The 27,142-nt window shown below is 42.2% G+C and overlaps 2 protein-coding genes, 1 long non-coding RNA gene, 4 other non-coding genes and 1 pseudogene across 9 annotated transcripts; 1 reads left to right on the forward strand and 7 right to left on the reverse strand.

The window, feature by feature from the left end:
- Window positions 1–10,840: 10,840 nt before the first annotated feature.
- Window positions 10,841–11,760, forward strand: LOC119198776 (uncharacterized). Its single transcript, XR_005114558.2, has 3 exons — window positions 10,841–11,283; window positions 11,447–11,588; window positions 11,668–11,760. It is a non-coding gene; the product is annotated as an uncharacterized LOC119198776 (long non-coding RNA).
- Window positions 11,761–11,936: 176 nt separating this feature from the next.
- LOC119199511 (uncharacterized) lies at window positions 11,937–15,785 on the reverse strand. 2 transcript variants are annotated; one of them, XM_062560318.1, is made up of 5 exons: window positions 15,660–15,785; window positions 14,846–15,305; window positions 14,648–14,716; window positions 14,428–14,574; window positions 11,937–14,217 (listed from the first exon to the last, which is right to left on the reverse strand). In XM_062560318.1, the coding sequence occupies exons 1-5, from the start codon at window positions 15,746–15,748 to the stop codon at window positions 13,990–13,992; spliced, it is 993 nt and encodes a 330-aa protein (XP_062416302.1). In that variant the 5' UTR covers window positions 15,749–15,785; the 3' UTR covers window positions 11,937–13,989. The 2 variants fall into 2 exon arrangements, with proteins under 2 accessions (XP_062416302.1, XP_062416301.1); XM_062560317.1 differs by having other exon boundaries at window positions 14,648–15,305.
- Window positions 15,786–17,028: 1,243 nt separating this feature from the next.
- Window positions 17,029–19,192, reverse strand: LOC119208972 (uncharacterized). 2 transcript variants are annotated; one of them, XM_037457833.2, is made up of 5 exons: window positions 18,707–19,192; window positions 17,893–18,352; window positions 17,695–17,763; window positions 17,475–17,621; window positions 17,029–17,264 (listed from the first exon to the last, which is right to left on the reverse strand). In XM_037457833.2, the coding sequence occupies exons 1-5, from the start codon at window positions 18,793–18,795 to the stop codon at window positions 17,037–17,039; spliced, it is 993 nt and encodes a 330-aa protein (XP_037313730.1). In that variant the 5' UTR covers window positions 18,796–19,192; the 3' UTR covers window positions 17,029–17,036. The 2 variants fall into 2 exon arrangements, with proteins under 2 accessions (XP_037313730.1, XP_062416300.1); XM_062560316.1 differs by having other exon boundaries at window positions 17,695–18,352.
- Window positions 19,193–21,180: 1,988 nt separating this feature from the next.
- On the reverse strand, window positions 21,181–21,344 carry LOC119204732 (U1 spliceosomal RNA). The gene has a single exon (XR_005117177.2). It is a non-coding gene; the product is annotated as a U1 spliceosomal RNA (small nuclear RNA).
- A 259-nt stretch (window positions 21,345–21,603) lies between these two features.
- Window positions 21,604–21,794, reverse strand: LOC134109777 (U2 spliceosomal RNA). Its single transcript, XR_009943175.1, has one exon. It is a non-coding gene; the product is annotated as a U2 spliceosomal RNA (small nuclear RNA).
- A 535-nt stretch (window positions 21,795–22,329) lies between these two features.
- On the reverse strand, window positions 22,330–22,445 carry LOC134109782 (U5 spliceosomal RNA). Its single transcript, XR_009943178.1, has one exon. It is a non-coding gene; the product is annotated as a U5 spliceosomal RNA (small nuclear RNA).
- A 1,075-nt stretch (window positions 22,446–23,520) lies between these two features.
- LOC134109774 (U1 spliceosomal RNA) lies at window positions 23,521–23,684 on the reverse strand. Its single transcript, XR_009943172.1, has one exon. It is a non-coding gene; the product is annotated as a U1 spliceosomal RNA (small nuclear RNA).
- A 252-nt stretch (window positions 23,685–23,936) lies between these two features.
- Window positions 23,937–24,113, reverse strand: LOC134109778 (U2 spliceosomal RNA; annotated as a pseudogene).
- Window positions 24,114–27,142: the final 3,029 nt, after the last annotated feature.

Consider the following 27,142-nt stretch of genomic DNA (forward strand, 5'->3'; position numbering starts at 1 on the left):
ATAATACAACAACTCTAGCTTTCCTGTCAAATCTACCTCTCTGTCTTTGATTTTGGAAACTCTATCTTTGTATCCTTCTTCTATCCCACTCTATCTGTATACTGAACTCTGATATTTTGAAACCTGAATTTTGAAACCTGAACTCTGAAACCCAATTTTTGGTTACCTAAGGTCATTGATACCTGTCTGTCTGAACAGAACTCTGAGAGTCTCTCCACTCACGCTCTCTGTCTCTCCTCTGAACACTCTCACCCGGGTTATTGGTACCTGATCTACCTTTTTGAATGATCTGAGAGATTCTCTTCTCTCACTCTCACCTCTTTCCATCTCCTATCAACTCATATATTTATACAACGCTATTACTCTTTTTACTAATTTGACAAAGCATTTGAAATTTACTATTAATGAGATTAACAAAATTGGCCTGAACAAAGAGTTGAAAAGTTAATTCACAAGCTGAAAAAACACAAGCACAAATCTTTTTGTTGTAATTGAAAAAAACTACACTTTAATACAAAATCATTGGATTGTGAAAAGAAATTACACTTTATAATTTAATCTGGTAGATTTCCTGATATACCGTTTACAAAAGTGCAATGAATTAACACAATTTAAGATAACTGCACTCTGATCAATATACATAAGAACTATTACTAATCCATATTACAGAAAAGTGTTATTTGCTCCTGATCTCTGTTGCTGTGGACCTCCGTTGGTTTGTACTTTAAAAGTTTGCTTGGTGAGCCCATATATTTTCACACTTAACACTGTTGTTAACTTGATTAGTCTACGTACAAGGAAACATAATACCGCTACTTGCACTTAATTACACATTTTTTTTCTTATAAACATACATTGTGTATATCAGTGTTTTGTTGTTTGACCTGTTATCACTGAAATAAAACACAGACGTCAACCAGGAGGAAGTGGATTCATCAGGTGTGGCTGTTTCCTGCTGATCCAACGTTCTTCAAAAGCATTCATCCGCCATCACACTCCCATAACAACTGCTCCTGAATATAAACAATAGCTTAATAAAGTATTATTAGTATAATTTCTACAAGTAAATTGAGCCATTTGAAATGTGACAGTGCCTTTCAGTTTAAATTAACCGTTTCCAAGGTGTGTGTTTGTGGTAAACTTTACGTTTATAAGTCAAGGTTTCGGTAAGCAATATCTATTGCATATTAAATACAATCGTTCACTTTAGTACATGGTACTTCATTAACATAGACAGACATACTGAGACCTGATTGCAGTATTTAAATCAGTGTAGAAGTGCTTTGTCCAGAGCCTCATATATTGTAATAAGGCAAACAACTGGATATTTTGGTTTTAGGTTAAAACCTCAAAATAAGAATCTGGAATATCCTTGTTCATTAAAGGTCATATTTTACTAAATTTCATTTATCTTGGTTTTGTACAACATTTGTGGTTTTCGAAACAACAATGCCAAGGAAAAGTAAGAGGTCGGAAGCTCAGAGCTTGCGCTGGCAGCGCTCCAATGACACTCACTGTGCAACAAGAACTGAAGGAGCAGAATGTGTTGGTCCTGAAAGAAGTGCGGAGGTAAAGATGTCTGTAGAGTGTAAACGTGTGGAACAGGAAGGTCAGCCTGATGCTTCATGTGCACCACCTCTATCTTATGCAGATCTTGTAAAGAAAGGAAAGCACACTGATGATCCATGTGTAGCAGGACCTTCTAATGTCAAGCAGGTAAACCTTACAGGTCAAAGTGATGAGTCATGTGAACCACAGGTATCAGCTGCTGTAGAGAGAGGTAAAACCAGTGATAATCCATGTTTAGCAGGACCTTCTAATGCAGACTGTGTAGACCCTGGAGATCAGCCTTCTGAACAACATGTGCGTGCATCCCAGAGCCAGGCTTCCATCAGATACGGCAGATCCAGAAATCGGCAGTGCACCTGTAACTCACTGACCTTTCTTGCATTCCTTCATGAGAATGAAAACATCACAAGAGCAGACCTGGACCATGTTTTGGATAAAGGTAACACAATGTACAGAGAGACCAGGAAACGAGTCACTAACCACCTCTATCTGACCACTGATGAGCTCACTGATGAAGTTCCTGCACGCAGCGCTACACACTATGTCAACATGACTCAGCTTTCAAGGTACGGCATGTTACGTTCCCCGTGCACTGCAGGAGTGTTGCTTATTGTTTGATTACACCTTGATTGGTTTCCTGTGAATTGCCCCTCCTCTAGGTCGCTGTGACTGGCGGATCGGTCGTCAGTGGGGCGGAGGACGAGGGCCAATCAGGAGACGGAGACGCTGCTTAAGAGGGACGGCGGGCTCATTCTCTGGGCCCCTCTCAGTATCGCTGACACTCAGGGCCGTCGGTTGTGGGCTGCTCTCCGGCACACAGATTGTTGTGCATCTCAGACTGTGTTTTGGATAAGTGTTTTTGTTTCATCAGCGGCATCAGCTGCAAAGCCACGCCGGGGGAAGAACGGTAGGTTAGTATATCGCGATATACATCCTGCCCGTAGTTGTCCTGTGTATAGACACACTAGGATAGAGGTGAGCGCCACCCCCTGTATTTTTGTTATTAGATAGGAGGTGTAGGCGCCGAGTGCGCGAAGACTCCGTTTTCTTTCGACCTTTTTCTTTGGATAGGGGTAGGTCGAGGTAGGGGTGTTTTGGTTATACTTGGTTCTCTCAGTTGGCGCCGCTTACGTTCTTTCCCCAATGTATTCATGTAGGGGTGCTTATCCCCCTCTGTTTTTTTGCCCCGTGCATAGTGCACAGTGCATAGTGCCCGAGCATTTGGAAATCAACTGGGTCCGTGGAAAACAATAAAACCCCAGTTTTCTCTTCTTTCACAAAGTGCCTGCATTGTCTCCTTTCATCTCCCTCTCCCCCGTGATACATCGACAATTTTAGTGTTACGGCTATCCCTAGACCGCCAGTTATCGTAACACGGCACATTAGGAGAACCTTTACCTGGAGCTGTGGATAGCTTTCTGGACCTGGAGTCAGGACTCAGCTGCTTGTTATCAGATGTGAAGTACGCTCTGCTGTTAATGAGACTCTTGTGTATCGCAGTGTTCAGAATCAAGTCTGGCAGATATGGTTTCTTTGACCCACACTCCAGAACAGAGAGAGATTTGCTCCTACCAGCCGGTTCACGCACACCAGGTACTGCTGTCATGGTGACATTCTCACGTCTCAGTGACATGATTGACAGGCTCAAGAAGTCCCACAGAATGATGGAAACACAGTCCTCGTGTACCTATGAATTGAAGCCTGTGGAGTTCTACGACATGAACACAGTCAACCTGAACAATGGTCTCCCAAACACAGATTGCAGACCTATAGCTGTCCCTGTGGATGAATCAAACTCACCTACTCTAATGAGAAACACGTACACTGATCAGACCTTTTCACCTGAAATGACTCCTCACACTTCAGCTGTAAAACAACCAGAGGTCTTCATCACAACACATGATGCTCCTCACAATGAATCAGAATCAACTGCTCAAGTGATAAACCCGGTTCTCAGTGATCTCTCTGACAACACATTGACAGCAGAGTCCAGTGACATCATCTTTACATCATCGGTGAGACAACAAGAGGTCATATTCCCTGATGCCCCGAATGAACCACAACTGTCAAGTCAATCCACTTTCCTTAAATCACATGACGCTTCTCTCAATGAACCAAACATTTCTTGTTCAGTAGAAAATACTGTTGCCAGTGATTTATCTGATATTCTATTAAAGGGGATCTCATGTAAACTGACAAAGTGTAATAAAAACAAAAGGAGAAAAATGAAGAACAGACTAATGATCTCAGAGAAAACTCAACAAAGAAAAGAGATTAAGAAAAGAAAAGAAAGGGAAAAATATGCTTCAAATAAAGCATATAGAGCAGAAAAAAATTCTCATGCAAAAAGGCAATACCAGAACAATCCGGAATTTAGACAAAAGAAAAAAAATAATACAAGAGACAACGTTGACTTCAAGCAAAAACGGAAAGAGTACATTTCAAAGAGGTACAGAGAAAATGCTGATTTTAGACAGAAAAAAAAACAAATCTTTGTCTCTCATTACAGAAATAATCCTCAATTTAGAGAAAACAAAAACAGCACTTTACGGACCGCTACAGAGACGATGCTGAGTTTAGAAAAGAAAAAAAACTGTACTTCACTGCTTTTTATAAAGATAGCATTGATTATAGAGAAAGGAAGAGATCTCATACTATTCAGCGTTATGCCCATGACCAGGCATTCAGACTGAGACACAAACAACTAATGAAACAACGGATGAAAGACAGATATAAAAACAATCCTACATATCGGAGTATGCAGAACATGAAATGTGCCATGAAAATAAAAAGGAAATACAGAGGGATAAATAAACCAACAGAAGAAAGTGACAACAGTTTGATCAAAGAGGCCATATCTGTTTTCAGGTCCCATATAAAGGCCGGTACCACTTATGTTTGCACCGTCTGTCACAAAGCATCATTTCCAAACCAAGTGAGACCCTGTAAGAGGTTAAACTATGTAAGAAATCCAGACGTGGTTGCATCATGCCTGACAGGAAAGTACGTCCATGTGTGTGATGATGAGTACAGCGATGAACAACAGTGCAATGTGCCTGATGAGAGAAAGGAAGAGTGGATCTGTCACACCTGCCACAATCATCTTAAAGATGGAGTCATGCCAACACTCGCTGTAGCCAACAACTTGGAGCTCGCTGACATTCCACCTGAACTGTGTGACCTCAACATATTGGAGAGACATCTCATAGCCAAGTGCATAGCGTTTGCAAAGATCATTCCTCTTCCCAAAGGACGACAGAGAGCGATACATGGCAACGTGGTTTGTGTCCCGTCTGAGGTGCAGGAAACAGTGGAAGCGTTACCCAGACTGAGAAGTGAGTCTCAAGTGATGAGAGTAAAGCTGAAGAGACGATTGTGTTACAGAGGTCATCAGCTGTTCCAGACGGTCACCTGGTCTAAACTAGTGCAGGCGCTGCATAAACTCAAACACATTCATCCACAATATCAGGACATCACTATCAGAGATGAGGCTGAGCTTTGTGACCCAACACTTCCTGATGCAGATGATGATGAGAATGCCTCTATGGATGAGAACGACTATGATGATGCTGATTTAAAGGAAATTGACATGTGTGAGAAAAGTGCACTGTGTGAGACTAAGCTTGGTGGAGAGCAGGATGTTGAAATGTTGTCATGTGATGGTGAACAAACAGAGGAGCAAAGAGATGATGAAGAACAGGAAGGTGACATGCCTAACGGTGGTTTTGCTCTAGAATCATGTCTCCAGCCGTGTGATGTTTCAGAGGAGATTTTATGTTTCAGTGAAGGAATCTACTCGGTTGCCCCTGCAGAAAATAACAGTCCTGTTGGTTTCTTCAAAACTCCTAAACTTGAGGCGATGGCTTTCCCTGTGCAGTTCCCTACAGGTCAAAACACACTGGATGAAGGGAGACGTATGAAAGTAACACCCAGCAGTTATTTCAAAGCAAGGCTTTTCTGTGTTGATGATCGTTTTGCCAGAGACACAAACTATTTGTTCTTTGCTCAGTTTGTGACTGAAATACACTTGGCCACATCCAGCATGACAATACAGTTGAGGAAAGGAAAGCCAATGACTCGAGATGGACGAAATATAACTTCTGGTATGCTGCAGAATAAACGAGAGGTAGAGAAACTGGTGAGGAACAAAGATGCAGTCAGATTCATGCAGCCACTGAGAGGAACACCAGCCTACTGGGAGAAAACCACACGAGACCTTTTTGCCATGATCAGACAGTTGGGAACTCCTACATTCTTTTGTACATTTTCTGCTGCTGAGATGCGTTGGCCCGAAGTGATTGAAGCAATAAAACGACAGCAAGGTGAGGAGGTGAATTTTGAAGGGCTTGTCTGGTCAGCAAAGTGTGACATTCTGAGAAGCAATCCAGTGACAACAATGCGCATGTTTGATAAGCGTGTTGAGGCCTTATTCAGAGATCTGCTCTTATCTCCCGCACAGCCTCTTGGCAAAGTTGTTGACTACTTTCACCGAGTTGAGTTTCAGCACAGAGGAAGCCCACACATTCACTGTCTCATATGGGTAGAAGGTGCACCTGTGTTTGAGGAGGATGATGATCAGACTGTGTCAGCTATTGTTTCCAAATACATCACAGCTCAGCTACCTGATCCACGCACACAACCTGAACTACACAAGAAGGTCACAGAGGTGCAAATTCACAGCAAAAAACACTCACGGACATGTTTCAGAAGTCCCAGCTCGGGTTGCAGATTTGGTTTTCCTAAACCACCTTCCAGTAAGACAATGATATCGAGACCTGGTGAGGGCGTTGCTCCACTGCAACTGCAAATAGCAAAGTCCAAGCTCCAACCACTGAACTTGTTGCTGAATGAACCTGAAACTGCCTCACTCAGTTTGCAGCAGCTCCTCGCTGAATGCAACTTAACACTCCAAGAGTATGAAGGATGCCTCAATGTTATCAACAAATCCAGTGCAGTGATCCTGAAACGTGAGCCAAAAGACTGCTGGGTAAATGGATATAATCCACATCTACTTGAAGCCTGGGATGCCAATATTGATGTCAGTTATATTCTCAATGCATATTCATGCATCATGTATCTCACCAGCTACATCACCAAAAAAGAATCTGGACTTTCTGAATACCTCAAAACAGTCATTGAAAACTCCACCAGAGACCACGTCAATGAATGTGATGAAATGAGGGAAATCATGCAGGCATACTCTAAAAAGAGAGAGGTTAGTGCTCAGGAGTGTGTGACTCGAGCATGTGGAATAAACATGAAGAAGTGTTCACGTGGTGTCATATTCGTACCTACGGATGACAACGCACTGAAAATGAGTCGCCCCATGTCTTACCTGGAGAACACAACATTAGAAAGTGTAAATGTGTGGATGACATCTTTGACTGACAAATACAAAGCCAGACCAGAAACACCAGAGTTTGAGCAGATGTGTTTGGCTGATTTTGCAGCTACTTGCAGGATTGTCTATGGCCAGCAGAAAAAAGGAAAAGATGTGTTCTCCCTCCTCAATGAGATGGGATTTGTGCAAAAACGTAAAAATGATAAGCCTGCTATCATCAGATTTTACCGCTGCTCACAGGAAAAATATCCAGAGAAGTTTTATGGCACATTACTGAAACTGTACATTCCTCACCGATCAGACTTGGAACTGAAAAGGCCGGATTTACCCACATACGAGTCCTTCTATAAAAATGGTTGCGTCCAACTACCAGGTTCTGACTATGCTGAGTATGTCCGACACATTGTGAAACGAAACAAAGACAAGTATGAAAAAAACAGTGAGGAGATTGAAAATGCAGTCGAAGAATTTGAACAGAACAGAGGACTGATTGATGAATGGTGCAATCTGGCTCCAGAATCTGAAGTGGAGAGGTTGGAATGTATCGAGGAACTGGAGGCAAGAGAGCCAGATCATGAAAGTGTTCAAGAAAATGTTCCAGAATACAGTAATCAGGCTGATGCTGCAACAGAAGCTCGAGCCATCAGAGAGCCTCCTGCCTTTGACCCCACACTGCTACGGCAGATGTATCAGAACCTGAACCAGAAACAAGCATGTGTATTCTATGCAGTCAGAGACTGGTGCGTAAAGCGTGTCTGTGGCCTAAACCCTGAGCAGTTTTTCTTTTACATCAATGGTGGTGCAGGAACAGGAAAGTCACATCTGATTAAATGCATCTGCTCAGAAGCATCTAAGATACTGTGCAAAGTGCCCAGCCATTCTGAGGAGGTGGACATATCAAACCCCACTGTCCTGCTGACAGCTTTCACTGGAACTGCAGCCTTTAATATATCAGGATCAACACTGCACTCTCTGCTCAAGCTTCCACGAAGTCTGAAACCTCCATTTCAAGGACTTGGTAACCAACTGGATGAGGCCCGATCAGAACTTTTAAATGCTGAAATCCTTGTCATTGATGAAGTATCCATGGTGTCCAAACCCCTGTTTGCTTATGTGGATGCAAGACTGAAACAGATCAAAGGTAGTCCCAAACCCTTTGGAGGAATGTCAGTAATAGCGGTTGGAGACTTTTATCAGCTGCCACCAGTTCGACGGTCCAAGACCCTCTGTGTGTACGAGCCGTGTGAGATTGATCTTTGGCAGGAACACTTTCAGACAACCACCTTGACTGAGATTATGCGGCAGAAGGATGATGTTGCCTTTGCAGAGATGTTGAATCGGATCCGTGTGAAAGGAAAGTCAGATGAGTTGTCTCAAGCAGACAGAGCCTTGTTGTCACAGACCATCACTGAACCATCACTTTGTCCACCTGATGTCCTGCATATCTTTGCAACTAATAAACAGGTTGATTCACACAACTCAGTAACATTAGCTCTGCTCCATTCTAATATCACCAAGATCGATGCAGATGACTACAAGAAAGACCCACGCACTGGAAGAATGGCTCGAAAAGCCCAACCATACAAAGGAAACAGAAATGAGTTACCAGATACACTAAACCTAGCTGAAGGTGCTCGAGTCATGCTCACCAGAAATATAGACGTGTCTCAGGGATTGGTGAATGGGTCGTTTGCTGCACTAGTCAGGGTGATAACCTCAGAACAGAGTGGTGTTGCACATGTCACTATGCTCGGCCTTAAGATGGATGATCAAACTGCTGGAACGAATTACCGTAATAGAGCACCAGGCGGCCCTGATGATGTGGTGTACATAGAGAGAGCAGAGGATAATCTGAAACAGAAAGGAGTGGTACGCAGACAGTTTCCTGTTAGACTTGCCTTTGCCTGTACCATACACAAGGTTCAGGGTATGACAAGGACATCAGCTGTAGTGTCACTGAAACATATTTTTGAACCTGGCATGGCTTATGTAGCTATCAGTAGAGTGACCTCTCTCAGTGGATTGCACATGCTGGATTTGGATGAGAGTAAAATCTATGCCAACCGAGAAATCACTGGAGCACTCGAGACCATGAGACAAGTCAACTTGGACGACATGATGCCTCTTCTTTGTATGACACAGACATTGAGCAGACGAGACACTCTGACCATTGTTCACCATAACACTGAAGGTTTGCCATCTCACATCAATGACATCAGGAGCCATCATGAACTGTGTCTTGCAGATGTTTTGTGTCTCACAGAAACTCACCTTCAAGGCTCCTTTGTTGCAGAGAGTCTTCATTTAGAGGGCTACAACATGTTCAAACGCAACAGACACCTGTCTTACACAAATGTTCCACAAATAGCCAACAGAGGTGGTGGTGGAGTGGCTGTTTATGTGAAAAACCACATTCAAGTGCGTGAGAAACAGTACGTACATAATGTAACCGATCTTGAGTTTGTGGCTCTGAAGGTAGAAGCCCCAGCGAGTGCCCTGATTGCAGCTGTGTACAGACCTCCAGACTACAGTGTGAGATCATTCTTGTCCAACCTGGGGAACCTTCTGGACTCATTGGAGATCATGGACTGTCAGCCCATCATTGTCTGTGGGGATTTCAATGAGAATCTCTTCTCCAACACTGGTAAGCCAATCCTTGAGCTCTTCCAGTCCAGAGGATATGCACAAGTCATCACTAATGCAACCACCGATAAGAACACACTGCTGGACCTCATTTTCATCTCACAACCACAACACTGTCTCCACTCTGGTGTGATGAGAACTTATTACAGTTATCACAACCCTGTCTATTGTGTCATGTCCTCTAATGGTCCATGAAGGTATCAGCTGAGTTTTAAAGAAAAAAGTAATGTCCCTGTGACTTAATTTAAACTAATATTTATATACATTGATTTAATACTATTCTCCAAAATTATTCAGAAGAGGGGCATCCTCTGTGCAGCCATTTTTATTTTCTCAGCCACAGCAGGGCCTTTATTCTTGTACAGTAAAAAATATCACTTGTCATAATCACGTTTTCTGTCCACATTCCTCCAACAGGTCTTAAAATTGTCAGGTAAGTCCAAAATCCATTGAGAATCATGGATTTAAAAAAAATTAAATAAAATGTTATTAGTCTTGGTTCATGCAACTGTCAATGTAAAGAAAACTTAATCATCTGGTCAAAATATGTGGTTGCATGTTAATTAGTTAGTAGAATGAGTAATTTTAAGTGTTCACAATATGGGAAACATTATGGGTCATATAGTTTTCCAGGTAATCATGTTGTTTTTATCTATATTTCTAACACATTTTGGCCTGTGCATTTATCAGGGTGGGTTTGGATCAGGGTTGATAAATGCACAGGCCAAAAATCTTTCAGCAGCCGTGTACAATGTAAAATGCTGTACATGGCATTGTACACAGCTGCTGACATTTAGTGTAGCAGACGCACATCAGAAAGTATGTGTTCTAGATGTAACACATACTTTCTGATGTACCTACCAGCTGAATCCCCACACTTCTATCCCCATTAATGTCATTTTATTTATCCTGTGTTCTGTGTAATGTTAAGTTTCCTTTGTAATGGACATCAGACAATGTCCTTCTGTGTCTTCCGTAGTGTTAAGTTTCCTTTCTGGTGTACAGGAGACACCGTTCTTATGTGTCCTTCATAATGTTAAGTTTCCTTTCTGGTGTACAGGAGACACCGTTCTTATGTGTCCTTCATAATGTTAAGTTTCCTTTCTGGTGTACAGGAGACACCGTTCTTATGTGTCCTTCATAATGTTAAGTTTCCTTTCTGGTGTACAGGAGACACCGTTCTTATGTGTCCTTCATAATGTTAAGTTTCCTTTCTGATGGGCAGGTGACATAGTTCTTATGTGTCCTTTATAATGTTAATTTTCCTTTTTGTTGGACAGGAGACACAGTTCTCACATGTCCTCTAATGTTAAGTTTCCTTTGTAATAGATGGGAGACACAATCCTCCTGTGTCCTCTGTAAAGACACCTTCCAGTTTTGTCCTCATCTCCTTCCTCAATGGGTGGATCAGTTTACAGCATCTAAGACATGCCAAAGACTGCAGCACCAACTGAACTGTCTAACACCATTAGACCTCATAGAGACACATTTTACTTCCTGGCTGTCCGAGTCATCTTTAAAGCACAGGATGAGAAAACACCTGCTGGTCTTTGCCTCACTTTTTCTCTGACTCTGAGATTCTGGATCAGCTCATACCGAACAAGACATCATGCCACCACAGAGCAGATGTTGGAGCACTATCTTAACTGTCAGTGGACACCTCACGGCTGGACCACAGAGACACGTGTTCTCTCTGTCAGTTTCGAGTTTTTTTCACAACAGATAATAAGGTATTGTTTTGTTATTTGATATGTGCCTCCTAATGTTCTCTTTTAATTGTGTTTTCATTCATGTATTCATTCTATATAAATGCATTAACACTAACACTACATGTATTAACACTAACTTTACATCTTAAATAACATTGTAATTTATATCCACCTCTTCCTTCAGCTCCTTCTCCTCTGTGATTTCTCCACTTCACAATGAAGACACTCAGGACTGCAGAAAGGGCTAAACACACAAATGAAGATCATGCAGCGTATTCAGTTGCACTGGCGATACAAGTTGTTCTGCCCTGCAGCCCGAGTTCAAGGTATTTTGTCTATGTAATTATTTAATGTTTAGTTTCAATCTTCAGTTGATAACAATAACTTCCTGTTTACTTTTTTCAGGACCAGCATTGTCCTCCTACCCCCCTGTCTCCATTTGTGCATCCATTGGTGCCCACTGGTCCGTTCAGCAGAGACTAACAGTTGGTTCTTAAGCAAGAGATCATGTGAGCAACTGCAATGAAACAGCTGCAGATGAGTCTTCAGTCAGTCATCACTGTCACAGCCCCAATTTTGTGAAGCATTAAGCTCCTTCCTAAACCAGCAGTAACGGTAACAATTTGTTAATATATCCTTTTTAAAATATATCTCTGGTAGTCTTACTACTTGCATGTGCTATTTACATTTTTAACTACATGAATGAAGCTTCTCCTGTTTTTGTCTTTAAGGCCTCTCCTCCTCCATGTTGCTATAGAAACACTATCCTTGCACTAAGCAATGACATAATAACTGGTGTAGTGGTTCAGGTCAAAGGTCACAATACTACAGGTCTTTACAGCGTACAAAACAAATTCAAGAAAAGTATGGTTATCTCTAAAAACTACAGGACACCTGTCTATTTTGTTTGTTTCATTTGATCTAACAATGTATGTTTTCTTTGTTTCATCACTTTTTTTTTGTTGATTGTATTTATTCATTTATGTCATCCATCCCTCTTCAGTCAATATTCTAACAGATATATGCAAGATGAATAGTGGAAATGTGTTATTGCAATTGCTACGTGTATATGAACAAATTAACCTTAAGAAATTCCATATTTGTATTAAATGAGTCATTATTATGGGGTTTCAGCTGGTAGGTACATAGGAGGTTCTTCACAGGCATATACCAATCCTTAGGGTAACCTAAACTCTACTGTAAAGATGAGTATTCAAACCCAGTGTTAAATTATCAAAATGGGTAATCCAAGCTAAATCTTCCAAATTGGCTTGAAAATAACTTGGTTCAAAGAGTTTTGTAAAAATATTTAATTTGAAGCAAATCCTATCATGCTCATGTTCTAACCTTGAGTAGTGATTCTAACCAAATGTTCCATCAAAATAAGGAAGTGGAAGTGTTTTGGTGAGCCTCAGTAAACTGAGCTTAGCGTTGGGATAGTTTAAATGACAATTTGGACCAGACGTATCAGTCCGGGCTACTGGAACATAAAGACTTGAACTTCTGTGAGTATTAACCTAGGTCTGGTAACAATGTAAAAAGCCTGTGTTTGAAATAAAGAATACTGCAAACCATTGGAAATGGAATATTTTGTGTTATCATTTATTGTAAATATAGTCAAATGTTATGTACATACTGTATATATGTTCCGGATACACAGAGTTGTATCCATCAGATAGATAATAATCGATAGATAGATAACACGTGTGCATTTATCTATATCTATATCTATCTATCTATCTATATAGATAGATAGATGTTCATACACAGGTATATATTTGACATTGTTGTGCTAAACAGCCACTGCGTAAAGCGCTGCTTTCAGTACTCGGGAAGGGGACAGCTAACAGAGACCCTCGTCCATTTCCGTAGCTAATAGTGAGAGACAGACAGACAGACAGACAGACAGAGTGACGGTTATCCACGTAGGCTAGCTGGCTAAATACAAGAGCAGCAGTAGCTTCGTACAACTTGTTTGCGCTTGCTGACATAACTTGTCAGCCACCGCAAAGCTAGCGCGATAGTAGCGCTAGCCGACGAAAGCTAGCTGCCGGTAGCGTCAGCTGACTGGATACAGAGTCATTTGTTTATGTGTGACGTAGCGGCTGCTTGTGTGTGCGGGGCTCTGGTTGCTATGGGGAGAGTTGCGGCAGAGTGGAAGCGACAGACTGATTAGAACTGTCCTAAACAGAGCGCTCTAACAAAGGCAGACGTCACACGATGCCGGCTACAAATGATCAGAGTTAATGCTGAAACACGCGAGGAGTAAATTATCATTTGTGGGCAAAAATTAAAGGCTTTTTAACATCCACACAGTAATCAAATAATAGCACTATCCGTGGCTACACGGGGATTTTGAAGACTTTAAAAGAAAAGTCGAGAATTGTGACAAACATTTATTGATTGAAAATTGAATCAGTAATCAGAGATTAAAACATGTATTGATTGGACATTGAACACAGACTGCACGATTACATGGATTTGTCATAACTGATTGAATTGAATAAACTGATTGAATTGATTAAACTGATTGAATTGATTAAACTGATTATACATCCATTTTACAAAAGGTTAACATAGAACAAAAACAGAACACATGAACTTTGGCAAATTGATTAATAACATCCTATACAATGTGAAAGGTAATTTGAACAACGGAGAACCGATTCCTAATGAACACATTAAAACAACAGCAAAAACAGCAACAACAAAAAGAAACTCAAACAGCTACTCCTCCTTCCGCATGGCTTCAATGGCGACAATGGTGTTGCCTTTAACGGTTATTTTGACCGGTAAGGGTGGCGCTTCCATTATGGCAGCTATTGGCAGCCACTTGCTCTCCTCGATGAACAGCGTCCTGTCGTCCTCCAGGAGCACTTTTAGGCTTCCGGGAGCCCCGCGTGCCGGTGTTGCCCCGTAAACTCCAACCTCCTCCGCTGCCGTGGAACTGACCGCCTGGCGAAAGACATGCAGGTATTTGGTCACAAGCATACAAACGTTCTATTAAACTGATAGCATACGCAACAAAATATCTGATGCAGCTTCATGCTTCGTAAATACATTGTTGAATTGATGCATTATCATATTTATTGTGATGATGAGGATAACCGTAACAAGGTAACTAACACATGAAGAAAAAGCAGAAAAAAAGCCTAGTAGGCATACCTCAATTGCTGACTCCACCGTTGTTTGGAGCCGGAATCCATAATTGGACTCCGACCCTCTCAGGTGGGACACTCTCAGGACGTTCCCGATCTCACAGCAGTGGAGGGCGGTTTCCCTCCAGAGGGACACGGGCACCTTTGTTTCCCCCTGTGAATGACATAGTGTATTACTGTGCTGACAATATGCAAAGTGACCTATAGGCATTCATTAAAAAGCCCACCTGCTTCAACGTGATGTTTTGCAGTGGCACGCGGTCCCTCGCCACCACCACCTCCTTCAGCTCAGACACCTGAACACAGTGGATTTGGGTGTTAATGTTCTCATAGCTGCAGTCCGGCGGACTTACACTCTTAATTTTACAGCAACAACCTACATTGGCTATATATATCGCAGTCCCGTTAAACGGAAAGTTACTTACCTCGACCACCTCCCCTTCCACCGTGACCAGACCAGCAGATTCCCTGCAGGTGCTGAGGGGGGTCAGGGGCGAGCGAGGATTGATCAGCCTCAAGGCCTCGTTTTGTAATTTCTCGTCGATGACGAGGGCGCTGCTTCGAAAGAATTCTGTCTCCCTTGAGACATTAAAGGCATATGGAGGGGAATTGCCCCTCAGGTTATAGCCACGAACCACGTAGGAAGCACCCTCTTGAACTTGGGCCTTCAGGTCTTCATACAGGGTCACTTTGGCCACGGAGTGCCCGTCGCTGATGGCCATGACGGCATTAGCTTTTGTGACGGCCGCCACCGCTCTGCCGTCCTGGAAGTCCCACCTCGTGACCCTATGCTGGTCCTTCAGTGCAACCACACAAATGTGTATTGCCGGGGGCTTAAAGTAAGGGGTTTGGGGCTTCGACGAAAGAACTTTTCTTAACGCCATTCTGAAATGAATAAAGACAAATAGTCAAAGTCACAGCAAGTCTTTTCTAAATGGACATTTGCAGATTTTCTGTCTTCATTCATTTTTAAACAGGTGTATGTATTTATCGAATGTAGACAGGCTACCTACTATTAACTGAGTGCTGTTTTATGCTAGCCCTTGAAGGCGAACATTTCAGCCTTCTCAAATTTAAACTACCTGTTACGTCTTTACACGAGCCTCTCAATTAATATCATTTTAATATTATTTTGATTTATTTGACCAAGTTTGACGTTATACAAAGCAGGGGGTTCAAAGAGCACGGCTTTTTTGCCTCTCGTTTTTATCGAATCTTTAAGGGACCAAAGTGACCTACCTTTCTCGGTTCAGGATGGACAGCAGTGGATTTTTCGCGCCGCTGCGGCTCCGACAATGTTCTAGAAGGTCCACGCGCCGCCTCGTCATGTCCGCGAGCCCTTCGTCCAGGAAAACTCGTTTGCGAGTTTTGTGCTCATGAAACAAAGTTTTTGTTCTCTTTGCTCTCTTTTATAGTTCAGTAATTATTATTTTGAATATTTATGGACACGATTATCATTTCATATTTGGTGTTATCATTTATTATAAAAATAGTCGGATGTTATGTACATATATATGTTCCGGATACACAGAGTTGTATCCATCAGATAGATAATAATCGATAGATAGATAACACGTGTGCATTTATCTATATCTATATCTATATAGATAGATATAGATAGATAGATAGATAGATGTTCATACACAGGTATATATTTGACATTGTTGTGCTAAACAGCCACTGCGTAAAGCGCTGCTTTCAGTACTCGGGAAAGGGACAGCTAACAGAGACCCTCGTCCATTTCCGTAGCTAATAGTGACAGACAGACAGACAGACAGACAGACAGACAGACAGACAGAGTGACGGTTATCCACGTAGGCTAGCTGGCTAAATACAAGAGCAGCAGTAGCTTCGTACAACTTGTTTGCGCTTGCTGACATAACTTGTCAGCCACCGCAAAGCTAGCGCGATAGTAGCGCTAGCCGACGAAAGCTAGCTGCCGGTAGCGTCAGCTGACTGGATACAGAGTCATTTGTTTATGTGTGACGTAGCGGCTGCTTGTGTGTGCGGGGCTCTGGTTGCTATGGGGAGAGTTGCGGCAGAGTGGAAGCGACAGACTGATTAGAACTGTCCTAAACAGAGCGCTCTAACAAAGGCAGACGTCACACGATGCCGGCTACAAATGATCAGAGTTAATGCTGAAACACGCGAGGAGTAAATTATCATTTGTGGGCAAAAATTAAAGGCTTTTTAACATCCACACAGTAATCAAATAATAGCACTATCCGTGGCTACACGGGGATTTTGAAGACTTTAAAAGAAAAGTCGAGAATTGTGACAAACATTTATTGATTGAAAATTGAATCAGTAATCAGAGATTAAAACATGTATTGATTGGACATTGAACACAGACTGCACGATTACATGGATTTGTCATAACTGATTGAATTGAATAAACTGATTGAATTGATTAAACTGATTGAATTGATTAAACTGATTATACATCCATTTTACAAAAGGTTAACATAGAACAAAAACAGAACACATGAACTTTGGCAAATTGATTAATAACATCCTATACAATGTGAAAGGTAATTTGAACAACGGAGAACCGATTCCTAATGAACACATTAAAACAACAGCAAAAACAGCAACAACAAAAAGAAACTCAAACAGCTACTCCTCCTTCCGCATGGCTTCAATGGCGACAATGGTGTTGCCTTTAACGGTTATTTTGACCGGTAAGGGTGGCGCTTCCATTATGGCAGCTATTGGCAGCCACTTGCTCTCCTCGATGAACAGCGTCCTGTCGTCCTCCAGGAGCACTTTTAGGCTTCCGGGAGCCCCGCGTGCCGGTGTTGCCCCGTAAACTCCAACCTCCTCCGCTGCCGTGGAACTGACCGCCTGGCGAAAGACATGCAGGTATTTGGTCACAAGCATACAAACGTTCTATTAAACTGATAGCATACGCAACAAAATATCTGATGCAGCTTCATGCTTCGTAAATACATTGTTGAATTGATGCATTATCATATTTATTGTGATGATGAGGATAACCGTAACAAGGTAACTAACACATGAAGAAAAAGCAGAAAAAAAGCCTAGTAGGCATACCTCAATTGCTGACTCCACCGTTGTTTGGAGCCGGAATCCATAATTGGACTCCGACCCTCTCAGGTGGGACACTCTCAGGACGTTCCCGATCTCACAGCAGTGGAGGGCGGTTTCCCTCCAGAGGGACACGGGCACCTTTGTTTCCCCCTGTGAATGACATAGTGTATTACTGTGCTGACAATATGCAAAGTGACCTATAGGCATTCATTAAAAAGCCCACCTGCTTCAACGTGATGTTTTGCAGTGGCACGCGGTCCCTCGCCACCACCACCTCCTTCAGCTCAGACACCTGAACACAGTGGATTTGGGTGTTAATGTTCTCATAGCTGCAGTCCGGCGGACTTACACTCTTAATTTTACAGCAACAACCTACATTGGCTATATATATCGCAGTCCCGTTAAACGGAAAGTTACTTACCTCGACCACCTCCCCTTCCACCGTGACCAGACCAGCAGATTCCCTGCAGGTGCTGAGGGGGGTCAGGGGCGAGCGAGGATTGATCAGCCTCAAGGCCTCGTTTTGTAATTTCTCGTCGATGACGAGGGCGCTGCTTCGAAAGAATTCTGTCTCCCTTGAGACATTAAAGGCATATGGAGGGGAATTGCCCCTCAGGTTATAGCCACGAACCACGTAGGAAGCACCCTCTTGAACTTGGGCCTTCAGGTCTTCATACAGGGTCACTTTGGCCACGGAGTGCCCGTCGCTGATGGCCATGACGGCATTAGCTTTTGTGACGGCCGCCACCGCTCTGCCGTCCTGGAAGTCCCACCTCGTGACCCTATGCTGGTCCTTCAGTGCAACCACACAAATGTGTATTGCCGGGGGCTTAAAGTAAGGGGTTTGGGGCTTCGACGAAAGAACTTTTCTTAACGCCATTCTGAAATGAATAAAGACAAATAGTCAAAGTCACAGCAAGTCTTTTCTAAATGGACATTTGCAGATTTTCTGTCTTCATTCATTTTTAAACAGGTGTATGTATTTATCGAATGTAGACAGGCTACCTACTATTAACTGAGTGCTGTTTTATGCTAGCCCTTGAAGGCGAACATTTCAGCCTTCTCAAATTTAAACTACCTGTTACGTCTTTACACGAGCCTCTCAATTAATATCATTTTAATATTATTTTGATTTATTTGACCAAGTTTGACGTTATACAAAGCAGGGGGTTCAAAGAGCACGGCTTTTTTGCCTCTCGTTTTTATCGAATCTTTAAGGGACCAAAGTGACCTACCTTTCTCGGTTCAGGATGGACAGCAGTGGATTTTTCGCGCCGCTGCGGCTCCGACAATGTTCTAGAAGGTCCACGCGCCGCCTCGTCATGTCCGCGAGCCCTTCGTCCAGGAAAACTCGTTTGCGAGTTTTGTGCTCATGAAACAAAGTTTTTGTTCTCTTTGCTCTCTTTTATAGTTCAGTAATTATTATTTTGAATATTTATGGACACGATTATCATTTCATATTTGGTGTTATCATTTATTATAAAAATAGTCGGATGTTATGTACATATATATGTTCCGGATACACAGAGTTGTATCCATCAGATAGATAATAATCGATAGATAGATAACACGTGTGCATTTATCTATATCTATATCTATATAGATAGATATAGATAGATAGATAGATAGATGTTCATACACAGGTATATATTTGACATTGTTGTGCTAAACAGCCACTGCGTAAAGCGCTGCTTTCAGTACTCGGGAAAGGGACAGCTAACAGAGACCCTTAGTCCATTTCCGTAGCTAATAGTGACAGACAGACAGACAGACAGACAGACAGACAGACAGACAGACAGAGTGACGGTTATCCACGTAGGCTAGCTGGCTAAATACAAGAGCAGCAGTAGCTTCGTACAACTTGTTTGCGCTTGCTGACATAACTTGTCAGCCACCGCAAAGCTAGCGCGATAGTAGCGCTAGCCGACGAAAGCTAGCTGCCGGTAGCGTCAGCTGACTGGATACAGAGTCATTTGTTTATGTGTGACGTAGCGGCTGCTTGTGTGTGCGGGGCTCTGGTTGCTATGGGGAGAGTTGCGGCAGAGTGGAAGCGACAGACTGATTAGAACTGTCCTAAACAGAGCGCTCTAACAAAGGCAGACGTCACACGATGCCGGCTACAAATGATCAGAGTTAATGCTGAAACACGCGAGGAGTAAATTATCATTTGTGGGCAAAAATTAAAGGCTTTTTAACATCCACACAGTAATCAAATAATAGCACTATCCGTGGCTACACGGGGATTTTGAAGACTTTAAAAGAAAAGTCGAGAATTGTGACAAACATTTATTGATTGAAAATTGAATCAGTAATCAGAGATTAAAACATGTATTGATTGGACATTGAACACAGACTGCACGATTACATGGATTTGTCATAACTGATTGAATTGATTAAACTGATTATACATCCATTTTACAAAAAGTTAACATAGAACAACACAGCAATTTTTAAATGTATTTCAGCTTTTTCTATTCTTTCAGCAATGTTTAGAAATAATTTCAGCTTTTATTATTTCTGTGATTTCGAATTCATAGAAAATTCTCCCATTTCAGTTTTTTTGCAATTGTTTCAAGTTGATTTCAGCTTTTCTCATTTCTGTAATTTCAGCAATTTTTAAATGTATTTTTAGCTTTTTCTATTCGTTCAGCAATGTTTGGAATAATTTCAGCTTGTTTCATTTCTGTACTTTAAGCAACTTTTTGAAATTAATTTCAGCTTTCTGCATTCCAACGCATTTTCTGCAGGAAATGCATTTTCTAGTTATGATTGTGCTCCCTTTTACTTGATAAAGCAGAATGTGTTACAGTGAAGCGTTGTGGAAAATTAATCATTATTTCCATTACAAATAAGAGACACAAATAAATATAGGGTGCCAGATTAAGTTTATAAGCCTTTATTAAAATATCTCATATGTTTTGAATAAAAACATTAGGCAGTTCTGAAATATCAAACCACTTCCAATTGTCATAAGGGAGTTTGAAAATAAAAAGGGTACACATTACATGTCAACACATATAAAACATTAACTCACAAGAATAGTTTTTATTTTAAATAAGTTCAGAAACAGTAGATAAACAGCTACAAATATACTTTCTAGATTTTCTATTTCTGCACAATTCAATAATAACTTCAGGTATCACAATCTGAATCAGAAACCATTTATTGCCACGCATGTTACACAGAGAAATTTGAGTTGGTGAATTGGAATAAGATACTGCAAAATAAGAAAAAAAAGCAAGAACAATATAAACAGATAAGTATGTTAAACAAAATCGATGTCTATATGTTTCCATGGTGAGAGAAACCACTGTAGAAAATGTTTCAATAATGATCAAAATACAAACAACAAAACATTTCCCAGTCATGCAATCAATACAGATGATCATCAGTCTAAATGACACTAAAAGCAGGTAAGACATTTTGGACGCCTTTTAATTGACTATTTGAAGTGATATTGTTTGCATGTATTCCAGTGGTGGGAAGTCCATGTAGCAGTCCTGTAAAAAAGCAATAGAGTAAATAAAAACAATGTTGCATAATTGGATTAATCTATCAGCTCGGGCCAATAGAGAACTACCAGGAAGTAAACAAACATTAATCACACATTCCATGAATAGTCAGCTCAGGAGCCAATAGAGATCTACCAGGAAGTAAACAAACATTAATCAAACATTCCATGTGTAGTCCACCAGGAGGCGCTATTTTTGCAAGTTTTACTGTGGATTGTAAGCAAATGGTCTTCGATTGAATTGCACTACTGTACGGCTCACCCCCATTCGCAGTGGTCAACACAGCCGGAGTGCAATGGCTGAGCCTCGCCCTGGGTGAACCACCTTTGTGATCATGGTATCTCCCCTGCCAGGTAAGTATAAGTTGGTAGTGACAGAGACAGGAGTGGTATTCCCAAACAGAGCACTTGGGGTGACGGTTCCCAGATGGCACCGTCCTCACAGATCAGTGAATTTAAAATCAGTGATCAGTGTGAAATGCAAAATAAAGGCACAATTGATGAGTAAACATATCAGTTGCTTGCCAAAAGTCTCAGCCAGTTGAGACTTGTACACAGAGGCAAACCAACTACCTAGACTACACCAATGAATTGGGTCACCAGTTATTTTTTTCACAAGATAAAGGTTGCACCGTTCCCAGAAGTGCTGCAATACCGGGTCAATGCTTGGAGTGAGCAGAGCAAGCCCCTTTTTCATCTCCCAGAGGTAAAAATTGGCTTAATATGTAGTCCTCATATAGAGGACATATCAGATATTAAACTGATAAGAACAGATACTACACTTGATCTTAGCCAAAAGGCCGAGAAGCGATGACACATGAATGTTTGCCTCCAGACCCAACGGACTAGCGCATCTCTCAAATGTCGGGGTGCGGCTCATACAAATGGGCGTGGCAGTCGCCTGTTACTTAACATCCCACTCCCCACGCAGCCTGTATTCTTAAAAATCTTTGATTTCCTTCCAATCAAAAGTGTAAGCTCTTGATGAACTCTTGTTGATTCCTTCCAATCAAAAGTGTAAGCTCTTGATGAACTCTTGTTGATTCCTTCCAATCAAAAGTGTAAGCTCTTGATGAACTCTTGTTGAATTCACTTATAATTCAGAGAGTGATTTCACTTTTAGGCACCTCTGTCTAAAAATGGAACCAACCCCAAACAGCCCTAAAAAATCATTCGTTTTTTTTGGAATCAAAAGTGTAAGCTCCTGCCTAAATCTTGATTTCACTCTAAATTCAGACAGTAATTTGAGACTTGATCCAAAGCTCAACCAGAGACCCCAGGAATAAGTTTACTCAAATGACAGGCTCTTCCATCCTACTAATTTATTTTTCTTACAAGTACATGAGGCTTAGCCAAATAGCAGAGCCTGGCAAAAAATAAGGTCAACTCATTGTTGTTCCTCTCCACGGAAGTCTTTAGTAAAAGGCGAAAGACTTATGCGTATTGAAGAGAAACCAAAGTCAGTAGCACAATCAGGTGAAAGGCAGCCCTATATCCCTGTGGAACAAGTAATCCCTCTTGCGGTAGGGAGTGGTTGAGCTGCGGGTGTCCAAAGCCTAACCCATTTCCCAGCCCCCTTTCCTTAAAAAATCTATGATTTCTTTTCAATCAAAAATTGTAAGGCCCTCCTGAAATGTTGTTGGTTTACTGTGAATTCAGACAATCATTCAGTGATTTAACACTCCAGTGGTGAGTAAACAGGTCCATTGTTGGCAAAGAAGCTCAATCTTGGGGACCAACAGTAGTTCAAAGAGATGTGTGCAAGTTAAAAGCACTGGTTTTTCTTTGACACTAATATCAGTGGAGAGTGCGGACGCAGTCCCCAACTACCACAAAAACACTGCCCTGCACTCTGAAAACTTCACACACAGGCTCAGGGCCACCACGGGAAGAGCATGCACGCAAGTACACACGTGCACGCACACACACACACACACTCGGACTGAATGGGAGTCAATGGGAGCTTCCCCAGGGGAACCTCCTATTGGGCCCAAAATCTACAGTGGCCCCCCTGAGGGCCCCGGGAGGAGCTGGTCCAAATTTCAGCAGCTCAGCACCAACCAAGACAGAGTTGCAGGCAAAATCCAAACTCATTTCCCGGTTTGTAGTGGTCGGTTTCACAAATTCTTGGAGACCTGTCTTGGACTGACAGCCGCACTCTGCAAACTTCACACACAAGCTCAGGGCCACCATGGGTAGAGCATGCACACGAGCACACACGTGCAAGCTCCTGATGAACTCTTGTTGAATTCACTTTGAATTCAGACAGTGATTTCACTTTCAGGCACCTCTGTCCGAAAATGGAATCACCCAAAAACAAACCTCAAAAGTCATTGATTTTTTTTCAATCAAAAATTGTAAGGCCCTCCTGAAATGTTGTTGGTTTACTGTTAATTCAGACAATCACTCAGTGGTTTAACACTCCAGTGGTGAGTATACTGGTCCATTGTTGGCAAAGAGGCTCAATCTTGGGGACCAACAGTAGTTGAAAGAGATGTGTCCAAGTGGAAAGCACTGGTTTTTCTTTGACACTAATATCAGGGGAGAGCGCGGACGCAGTCCCCCACTACCACAAATTATGCAGTCGAGATTCCCACATTTGAGGAATTCGCAGTGGTCAACACAGCCGGAGTGCAATGGCTGAGCCTCGCCCTGGGTGAACCACCTTTGTGATCATGGTATCTCCCCTGCCAGGTAAGTATAAGTTGGTAGTGACAGAGACAGGAGTGGTATTCCCAAACAGAGCACTTGGGGTGACGGTTCCCAGATGGCACCGTCCTCACAGATCAGTGAATTTAAAATCAGTGTGAAATGCAAAATAAAGGCACAATTGATGAGTAAACATATCAGTTGCTTGCCAAAAGTCTCAGCCAGTTGAGACTTGTACACAGAGGCAAACCAACTACCTAGACTACACCAATGAATTGGGTCACCAGTTATTTTTTTCACAAAATAAAGGTTGCACCGTTCCCAGAAGTGCTGCAATACCGGGTCAATGCTTGGAGTGAGCAGAGCAAGCCCCTTTTTCATCTCCCAGAGCTAAAAATCGGCTTAATATGTAGTCCTCATATAGAGGACATATCAGATATTAAACTGATAAGAACAGATTTTTTTTTCTTTCGAAAAGTTTTATTGGTACTTTTTCTTGTCCAACATCAGTCAATCAAAGTACTTTTTAGGTAAAAAGGTCGAAAACAGTATACAAGGATGTTTTTTAGAAAGGGATCTTTGCATTTACAACATACATTCAAATTTAAAAACCAACCAGATTTTACAGAATTGACACATGACTTTAAAAGTAATCTATCATCTCTTGTTGTGCAGGATTTGCGAGAGGGGTCTCGTTTTTTTTTTCTTTTTTTTTTTTTCTTTTTTCTTCTCTCTCTTCAAAACGGATTTTCCTGGATACTCTGTAGTTGGTACTCAGGAGAGCCCCACCCAATGCTCCTTCCCACCTGCCTCTCCCGGAGAGTCAGGCCGCCGCTGCTTTGACCTCTGCATGTGTGGCTCCGGCTCCTTCGTCCGAATGGGCACAGAGGCGATTCTTCTTTTTGGCTGTGCCCTTGGCCTTCCGCCTGCGGCCATTTGGACCGTTGCTGCGGCCATTCGGGTCACAGCCATGGGGGGGATCTGCATGTGCCTTCTTACCAGCATGTTTCTGGAGGTCCATATGGCATCTGTAATTGCGACTAGGGTGACCCACTGTTTGGCAAAGTCACTTGCTGGGATTTTTGCTTTTTCGCTCACCCCATACAACACTAGCTGCGCTGTCAGGACCTCCTTTGCTGGCAAGTACGGGAAATTCAAGGAGCCGGCCATTGCCCACTGGTCTACGGCAGCACTGCACTCCCACAGCAGGTGCCTCACAGACTCTGGTGCGCCACAGCCTGGTCTGGGGCAGGTCGAGTGTGCAGACATCCCGCGGGAGTACATGACGGACCTGACTGGGAGGATCTCGTGAGCCACCATCCATGACAGGTCCCGGAGTCTGTTTGGAAGAGCAGGGTTGTTTACATTGTGCCAAACTGTTGATGGCTTTCCAAATGCTAGCCCACGTACTGGGGTAACTGGATCTCGTTCCTGCACAACAGAAATTAGACAGCGGTGATTAGTTAGTGCCTTTAAGTCCTCCTGTTCGAGTTTAAAATTTTGTAAAAAGGTCTGGATAAAAGCATAGGCCGGTGGCAGGTTAAAGGAAACTGGTTTTCTCAAATCCTTGGGTATAAGTTTTAAAGTTCTGAGATAGGACCCCATCCAGAACTGGGTTATTGCTGCAGTCTTTGGGTTTCTTGATGGTGCTGTTGCAGCGGTGAGATGCAGTGCAGTGTATCTGCTTCCTAAGAACAAAAGCAGGTCCGGCACTCCTTTTCCTCCTTTTTTCTTTGTCTTTTTCATTTCACTTCTTCTCAGTCGTTCCCACTTGGACCCCCACAGGAAATAAAAGATGGCTCTTTCCAACTCTGAAAGCACTTTTTTTGGTGGTAAGAAAACAGAACAGATGAGTAGAAACAAAGGTAAGATCACAGCTTTGATAATTAGAACCTTTCCTTCTAAGGTCAGTCCTCTCAGTGTCCAGTAACCTAGTCTCTGCCTAACTTTTCTTATCACGTCTGGCCAATTGGTTTCCCCCCGCCCTTCTGCATTGAATTTGATCCCAAGTATTCTTTGATCAGTCTGGGTCACAGTCAGGGGGAGTTCTGTGGTTTCTGTGGCCTTCCATGGTCCATAAAATTGAGCTTGGGTCTTGCTTCTGTTGAGCTTTGACCCAGAGGCCCGTCCATACCAGTCAGTGAGGTCCAGTGTCCTGTAGACAGATGAAAGATCAGTGCATATGATGTTTATGTCGTCCATATATAAGATGCATTTGGTTTCGAGTCCTCCACTCCCTGGCACTATTACCCCATTGATTTGTTTGTCTTTTCTCAAGGCTCTTGCCAAAGGTTCGATACCTATAACATAGAGGAGGGCAGATAACGGACAACCTTGGCGAACACCGCAGTTTATGTTAACTGCTTTTGTCAGGTGTCCGTTAGCAACAAATTTGCTTGTAATGCCCCGGTACAGCAATCCCACCCATCTTATCATCCTCTCCGGGAAGCCCACTTTTTGCAGCACTTGAAAGAGGTACTGGTGCGAGACCCGATCAAAGGCTTTTTCAAAGTCTAAATTTAGGACTACTAGCCGAATGTTTCTGTCTCTCGCATAACAGATGGTGTCTCGGATCAGTATGAGGCTATCTGTGATCTTCCTCCCAGGTACGGCACAGGCTTGATCTGGGTGAATCATCTCCCCTAAGACTCCAGACATCCGTGATGCCAATATTTTGCTAAAAAGTTTACAGTCACAGTTTAAAAGGGTGATCGGTCTCCAGTTCTTCAGGTCGGTTTTTTCCTTACCTTTATGCAGGAGGGTCACTATTCCTACTCTAAAGCTTTCAGGTAGTTGATCAAATTTTTCAAGTTCCATGAAGACAGTGAGCAAGTCAGGGTTTAGAATGTCCCAAAAGGTTGAGTAGAATTCCCAGGGGAGGCCATCCTCTCCTGGAGACTTCCCTGTTTTAAAACTTTTCATGCAGTTGCTTAACTCTGGTATGGTAAAATTGTGGGTTAAAAGCCTGCTGTCTTCCACCGTTTTTTCAATGCATTTTAAAACATCCTCTATGGCTTCGCTCTTAACAGATTTTTCTTTGTAGAGCTCTGAATAAAAGTTTTCTATTACAGAAAGTATTTCTGCAGTTGTTTCAGCTGTGTCTCCGTTGTCTTTTTTCAGTCTTAGCATGCCCCCTCCTTTGTTTACAATTTTCTTAAAGAAATACCTTGTGCATTTTTCCCCTTCCTCAATCTCCCTTTCTTTACTTCTTAGAATAACACCTTTGCTTTTCGTTTCTGCTAACAACAACATATCTGCTTTGATTTCTTTTATTTCTTCCTTAAAATCTATCCCTTGTTTGTTTATTGTAAAATAGCGCTGTAGTCTCTTCTGTAGTCCCAACATGCGTCTATTGTCCTTATCTTTCTTTTTCTTACCTGCCTGTCTAAAGAAAGTCTTTGTCCTTTTTTTTATCATTTCCCACCAGTGTGCACGTGTATTGTACATGTCTTGGAGGGTCTGCCACTCTTGGTACTGCTCCCTAAACTGGCTAACTAACTCCTTATTTTTT

The sequence above is a fragment of the Pungitius pungitius genome, unplaced genomic scaffold (assembly GCF_949316345.1).
Source record: "Pungitius pungitius unplaced genomic scaffold, fPunPun2.1 scaffold_48, whole genome shotgun sequence".
NCBI lineage: Eukaryota > Metazoa > Chordata > Actinopteri > Perciformes > Gasterosteidae > Pungitius > Pungitius pungitius.

What these genes read in the sequence shown, in the direction of transcription:
- LOC119199511 (XM_062560317.1), bottom strand. Translation starts at nt 15,748, where the DNA reads ATGACGAGGCGGCGCGTGGACCTTCTAGAACATTGTCGGAGCCGCAGC. An exon ending in TCCATCCTGAACCGAGAAAG is followed by an intron (nt 15,306 to 15,659) that starts GTAGGTCACTTT and finishes TATTCATTTCAG; the next exon opens with AATGGCGTTAAGAAAAGTTC. An exon ending in CGGTGGAGTCAGCAATTGAG is followed by an intron (nt 14,218 to 14,427) that starts GTATGCCTACTA and finishes GTCTTTCGCCAG; the next exon opens with GCGGTCAGTTCCACGGCAGC.
- LOC119208972 (XM_062560316.1), bottom strand. Translation starts at nt 18,795, where the DNA reads ATGACGAGGCGGCGCGTGGACCTTCTAGAACATTGTCGGAGCCGCAGC. An exon ending in AAAACATCACGTTGAAGCAG is followed by an intron (nt 17,622 to 17,694) that starts GTGGGCTTTTTA and finishes TGTCATTCACAG; the next exon opens with GGGGAAACAAAGGTGCCCGT. An exon ending in CGGTGGAGTCAGCAATTGAG is followed by an intron (nt 17,265 to 17,474) that starts GTATGCCTACTA and finishes GTCTTTCGCCAG; the next exon opens with GCGGTCAGTTCCACGGCAGC.